The following is a 6970-nucleotide window of genomic DNA, read 5'->3' as shown; positions in this document are numbered from 1 at the left end:
CAAACCCACAAAAACCAAGCTTATATGCAGGAGTGGCACCCACTTCCAAAATAGCTTGCCTCCTGAAACTCTATGAACTTGGAGAAGTAAAGTAACACTAAATGTCAATTTTAGTTCCATTTCTGTAGAGAAGCCTTTCCTGACCTCAAATAACCTGTTTATAAACACTCTCTGATGAATCCATGTCATTTTTATCACTTTTATCAGCTATATCCTACAATTACTTGTGCAAGTAATGAATGTCTCCCACGCATCCACTTCCTAAATAACATGCCTCTGGAAACTCTATGAACTTTGATAAATGACAATAGTTATAGAAAGACTCCAGGCCTTTTGTTCATAGGGTCGCGATGAGTTGTGGTTGACTGGATGGCAATCAACAACAACCATTACCATCACCATTAAACTGTAGCTTCCAAAAGGACAGAATATACATAGCACTAGTAATGCAACTAGTATATAATCATCACAGAGTTAACTACTGAATATTTCAATAAATAAACTCTAGCTAATGAATTCAAAGATGACTCATATTGCTTACTGAAAATTTTATTTTGCCAAAGCAGAAAGCAATTACCAATAAAGTAAACCATCATGAAGTATCACTAAAATATATTTTAATAGCTTCTATGCTAAGTATTAGCAATTTCATAAAACAGGTATATTTTCTGTTTTAGTGTCTATGGCAGCATTGCAACTTTTAGGATCCTACACTAATTTTTAAAGAGTACCTGGCATTTTTAGCCACTGGTCCACACACAGTCTTGCTGCTTCTGTATCAGAATGTCCTCGAATAAATTCCAATTCTTGTAACCCATGAGCATGCTGAAAATCAACTCTTTCCTAAGGATATTAAAAAAAAATGGATTAAACTATAATTGCTTTCCAGTTTTTGTTTAAAGAGATTTTAACACATCAGTGATCAAAAAATACTCTGATAACTTTTTTATTAAATGTTTTTATTAATGATTTTTAAATGCAACATATATATTTTTTTACAGTATATTCTTTCCATTTAATTTTTCCCCAGTTGCACATTGTCCTCCCCGACCACATCTTCCCCCCATTTCATTTTTCTCTTTGAAGAAAAAAAATTTTTTCATAACTCTTTATCAATGTAATTTGATACTATCTGAGATGATCTCAATAAATTACATAGTACAATTCATGTCTTAAGATGTTGATCTCAAAGTCAGCTCTGCTTGCACCAAGTTTACCAAAGCATATTATCTTCAACAAAAGGCCATTGTTAAGTAAATATGTGACACATATTTGATGAAATGTTAACTATGATTATTCAATAACATGGGAGTCTATTTTTAATACTAGGCAATCAAACTGTATAAAACAAATGAAGCCAAGTACAAACAGCAAATTCCAATCTATAACCAACTGTATATGCAGAGAAGGGGGAAAAAGACTGAAAATATCTATATTAAATCCCAATAATGTATATCTCACAGAACAAAAGTATTCATTTTCTTTTTAAACTATTTTTAATCATTTTAATGAACATTTACAGAGAATTTGGATTTCCATTCATTCATTGCTGCATCTTTTTAAACTTTTATACATTTTTCAGATTTTTTATATATTTATATATATGTATTTTTTTATATATAATCTAAAAAGCTATACTGAAGTCTGTTTAGTAAGTATTATTAGTAACATAGACTCATATATATTACTGTATAAAGCACATGGCAAACTTTCTCTGTTTGTAAAGTAAATATAGTAAATGCACATAGTAAATGCTTAGGTCTTTCAGGCCCAACAGTCTATTTCAACTGCTCAACTCTGCCACGGCAGTGGAAAAGCCCCTATAGATAATATGCAAATTAACAAGTGTGACTATGTTCCAACAAAATGTAATACAAATAAGTAGTCCTCAGGCCACAAGTATGGCAATCAATAAACTTTATCCTTTTAGATTTTACTGAAGGAAAATCTCTCATCTTTCTAAATAGCTACAGCAGCTGAGCAGGGCTCCATTACTGACCGACTGTCTCTAAATTATTTATACGTACTTAAAAAAGAAATCAATGTCTCATACACTGACTGGCCTGCCTGATAAATGACAGAATATAATGCATGGCCTAATTAGAAGTGTTAATAAGGTCGTTCAATTGGCAAGGGAAGGGGAAATCAAAACTTTAATCTGAAGAAAATCTTCTGAACACACTGTTAAAAGCACAGACATAGAATTAATAATTCTCAAGGATGCTAATATATGTATATATTATCTGGAATCAAGTTAAAATACATACAAAAACAGTTTTAACACAAAATTGAAATTACTTCGTTAATGCAGGCCTTTCAATACTTTAAAACACTGACATGTACTGTAATTGTCCATTCACAGAAAGTAGTCCTGGGGCTACCAACATCAGTTGGTGTGACTTAATTTGAATGTGTAACTAAATTTAAACAGGTGCATACAATTTTCCTTTAGCCTTACTTTAGTGCAACAAAAGGCTCATAGTCTTTTTAATGATTTAAAAACTACATGTGTAGCAAATGAAGTTGATCGTGGTAAAGAGTATTTTGTAGGTTATTTCAAGATAGGGTAAATTTATGTAACAGTGCAAGTACAAGTTGTACATAAGTCAAATGTTCGTATCTTGGAGACTTTAGTGTATACAGTATTAAACTGGTAATTCATCAAGTACTTATTCTCAAGGAGTAATCTGTAGAATCAATGCTCTGATATATCATGTATGTTTTATCATGTAAAATCAAAGCTTTATTCAAAGAAAAAAATGAGGCAAGCCTCTGTTAAATTCTGTCAAAAACACCTTCTTAGGTATAAAATAAAATCATTCCTCAAAAGAATCCATTACAATAAAAACTCAATACGATAAAAAAAAAACCCTTTAAATGTTTTCAATTATTTCTTTAAAATAAATGTAAATCTGTGGCCATTAACATTTGATACTGGAAAAGCTCCTGATTGCTGACATCATCCCAAAATTCTCAGTGATAAAGCTATTTCCACAAACTTAAAATACTTAAGACCTTGCAAGTTATCTTAACTCTTGGAATGTTAATATTGTTGCTGCTATTGAGAACTGTGAGTTGGAACCAACTAAAAGTTTGACTCTATATCAAAGTAGGATATTAAAAAAAAGAGACTACAGAAATAAACAAAACCTTTTATAATTACTAAATGATGACCGTGAAATACAGTTGCTAATAGAACTATGATTTCCATTTTCAAACTTCTGGCATATAATTTTGAAACAAACTCAACATTCTACTCGTTAATAGTCTTATTTGTCAGAATTGAGAAATTCAAAGTACTTTCACATGAGGATCTTCTAAATGAAGGAAAACATTTGTATAATGCAAAATTTTAAATTAGGCTTAATTTTCCACCAGAACTCTCTTACAATCTCTACTACAATCAGCAAATAGGTAGCATTCTAATTCCTAAACGTTTCATAATAAATTTAATCTGGAGGTTAAGCTGAAGTTTAAGAAAATGGTCTAGTTCTATTTCATAGAAAATAATCTTTCAACAGTTTACATCTACAAAAGAACTGAGATAAATTCTTTTTATTAAGTGTAACTCAGTAATCATTTGCTTTGAGGACATTCATGCTTTTTAACTTCCAGATATCAAGCCCATTTAATTCCTTTTTTCTCTGCTATCAGATTATTTTTTATGGCTATCAGATTGTTGTTGTTATGTGCCTTAGAGTTGACCACAATGCATAGCAAGCCTATGAACAAGAGAATCCTCAGGATCTCTGCCATACTGAGCACATTGCTACAGTCATTGTGTCAGCCTAATGAGGTCCAAATCCCAGAAACTAAAAACTGAGATGTTAAAGGCAATTATGAATTACTATTAAATTGATGATCTACCCAGGAACAAAATGAACATTGATTCAATTAAAAGATTTTTGATGGTTTCTCAATACAAGTACATAGCTAAATGAAACCAATTAAAATGGCCACATACCCGAAATGCTCTATTTTTCTCTTCTTTCTGCTGTTTCTCCACTTCAACATGGCGGGCCAGACGAGCCAGAGTTAAAGCAACTTTATCCTGCTGATGTTCAATATAATCTCTATGTTTAACATGCTCCTATAAGCGAAACAAAAAATTTTATTCTTTTCAACCAACAAAATTCATATAACATATTAATTCACTAACATATCCAGTTATCAAAGTTAAACTAAAACCCAAAACAAAAAAATACTAATTTCAATCATCAATTTTCTGAGAATATTTTTCAAGTATTTTGTAGGTTTGCCAATGTCCCAATAATATCTTTAGTTTTGGAAAAATTAGAGGAACTATATGCTGAAACACTGATCATCTCTATACAGTTCTATACATTGCTTTGCAGTAGTGAGTTACTGTACAATAAGTTAGTATAAAAACAACTTTAGCTCTGGTTTTCCATCAATGTTGCTAGGACCGAAGGTATTAAAGGAGAAACTTTTCATTAAAAAAAAAGAGGTTACCTGACTTTTCTAGTATAAAGACTGGATTGCTAATTAAAATATGACTGCTTAAGAGGGGTGAGAATGGTCAGGGAGGAAAATCAGAATCACAATTTGGTGGCTGAAGGGAATCTGGAAAGACAGGGTAATGGAGGGCATACAGTTCTATGGCGATTATTTCATGAAACATCATGAACAAGTTGTGAAAAACAATGTACGCCAAGTTTGTAAATAATAAAATTTTTACAAAGAAAATTTTTTTAAAAAACCCATCAAGAATGGGAATGACTGCATCAAACACAATGTGAATGAAGAATAGTGTGAAACACAATGTATACAAACTTTGTTAACAAACCAACTGCTGTTATATGCCATTGAGTCGCCTGAGATTCATAGCAACCCTATGTACAACAGACGTAAATCCTGCTCTATCCTGTACCAATCTTAAGTCTCCGACACACCTATCTCCATCACCTCAGTCACTGAATCAATCCATCTCATCAAGGGTCTTCCTCTCCTGTGCTGTCCCTCCACCCTTCCAAGCACGATGTCCCTCTCCAAGGACTGATCCTGCCTTGCAACAAGTCCAAAGTATGTCAGACAAAGCTTCAGAATACTTGTCTCCAAGGAGTAGAATGGCTTTACTCTCTCCAGGACAGGACAAACTTTTAGTTCTCCTAGCAGTCCATTCAATACTGTTCTCCAGCACCATGGCTCAAAGTCATCAATTTTCCTTCCATTATCCCTAGTCATTGTCCAGCTTTCTGTATAACAGAAAGGCCTATATCAGGAGCACCTTAGTTCCCCAGACTGACATTACAGCTCTACAGTACTTTGGAGAGGTCTCTGACAATAGACATTCCCAATGCAATTTGTTTTTTTAATTTCCTGGCTGTTGGTACCAAAAAGGTTGATTGTAGAACAAAGTAAGTAAAGCTGTTAACAATCTCAATCTCCTCACCATCTATCATGATGCTGCCAATTGGCCCAGTGGTGAGAATCTTTGTTTTCTTGATGTTGAGCTTCAATCCATATTGAAAGCTGCAGTCCTTGACCTTCAACAGCAAGCCCTTCAGGTCCTAAGTTTTAGCAAGCAGGGTTGTGTCATCTGCACAGTATCGACTGTTGATGAGTCTACCTCCAATCCTAATTTCTCCTCATAGAATCCAGCTTCCAGTATACACTGTTTTGCATATAGTTTGAAAACGTAAATTAAAAATGTAACTGCTTAGACAAATTAGTCATATATGTAAAACCGAAAGTTTATGTAAAATGGGCAACAGCTGCACTGTCAAGTCAAATAGCAGGTGTGAATTCTAAAGGAGATCAACACTAAATACTGTCCACATTCACTAAAAAATCTAATTGTATTTTAAGTATGTGGTACATCGTTGCAGCCAAGAATGTTCACAGGACAACTTTTCATAAAATAATCTTTTGATAAAGTATTTCACTTTTAGACTACTTGGTCAATCTATCTGCCACCATTTGCCACTTATACAAGATACTAATTGACATTCTAACCTTAAAATAGTCTTAAATCTGCAAAATGCAGATTATTACAAAATCACAAAAAGCTATTTATCTGTGCTTATCCCTAAGTAGAGACAGATTATTTCTTTTTAAGAGAAAATTAAATGTACACCTTAGGAAGAAGAAAAATACATACCCCACTATTAAAAGGAAGGAACTTTCTAGAACTGAAAATATAGAGTAATTAGGTAATGAAATAAGCACTCATGATATCATACTGTTAGTTTGAGGTTTGGATGTGACCTTCAAGACGTGACTTTTTATTCTGGAAGATAAGTATTTTGCTGAATGGAAATCACAAGACTTCAACCTCTGGGAAACAAAATTGCAAAACAGATGTGGACATGTCTTTGTACTGAGCTATAGGAGTATGTGGAGAGAGCTGGCTAAGGAAAAATGGTATTGTAGTCTTGAAAGAATGTTTCTTCTAAATTTGAAGGAAAATCACCTTCACAATCTCTCGACTACTTCTCCATCTCTTTTCACCACATAGAGAAACTATTGGAGCAGGGTGGTATGTATGTTGATTCTGAAAGTGTCAGTGTCAGTATTATAAATGTGGCCAAAAGCTCCCTTATAAAGCTAACAACTCCTTTAATTATCCACTCACATCTTTCTTTTGCACTGGTCACACGTTCTTGTGGACTACTCAGGAACCTGGTGACTCCATGTCTGAGAAAGTCCATGACAATGATCACACTTTTCTCTCTCTTCCAATATTTCTTTAATGTATCAGAGTCCTACCATTATTAAACAGGTAGCAACTGACCTAATAAAAAACTGCATTCAGTGGGGTCAGTGGCTGCTGGGCGGGCAGGGCGCAGGCCACGAAAAAAAACCAACCAAACAAACAAAAAACTGCATTCAGGGGGAGCTTTGGTGGCCTAGTGGCAAGGAGCTGCAACTAGAATCCCAGAGGCGTACGGTTCAAATCCACCAGATGCTCTGCTGGGGAAGATGGGACAATCTCCTCCTGTACCAGTCA

The 6970-nt window shown here is 33.9% G+C and overlaps 1 protein-coding gene across 1 annotated transcript in view; it reads right to left on the bottom strand.

Moving 5' to 3' along the window:
- ZNF451 (zinc finger protein 451) overlaps positions 1 to 6970 on the bottom strand; it is a 77833-nt gene that overhangs the window by 32815 nt on the left and 38048 nt on the right. The window contains exons 4-5 of the mRNA XM_006893145.1: positions 3965 to 4090; positions 732 to 843 (exon numbers count right to left, since the gene is read on the bottom strand). Coding sequence (XP_006893207.1) covers positions 732 to 843; positions 3965 to 4090 — 238 coding nt within the window. The remainder of the gene's footprint in view (positions 1 to 731; positions 844 to 3964; positions 4091 to 6970) is intronic.

Source organism: Elephantulus edwardii, unplaced genomic scaffold (assembly GCF_000299155.1).
Source record: "Elephantulus edwardii isolate Elephantulus edwardi_28Jun2011 unplaced genomic scaffold, EleEdw1.0 scaffold00124, whole genome shotgun sequence".
In the NCBI taxonomy this organism is placed as follows: Eukaryota; Metazoa; Chordata; class Mammalia; order Macroscelidea; family Macroscelididae; genus Elephantulus; species Elephantulus edwardii.
The sequence above is the reverse complement of the archived record's forward strand: the minus strand, read 5'-3'. Positions and strand labels throughout refer to the sequence as shown.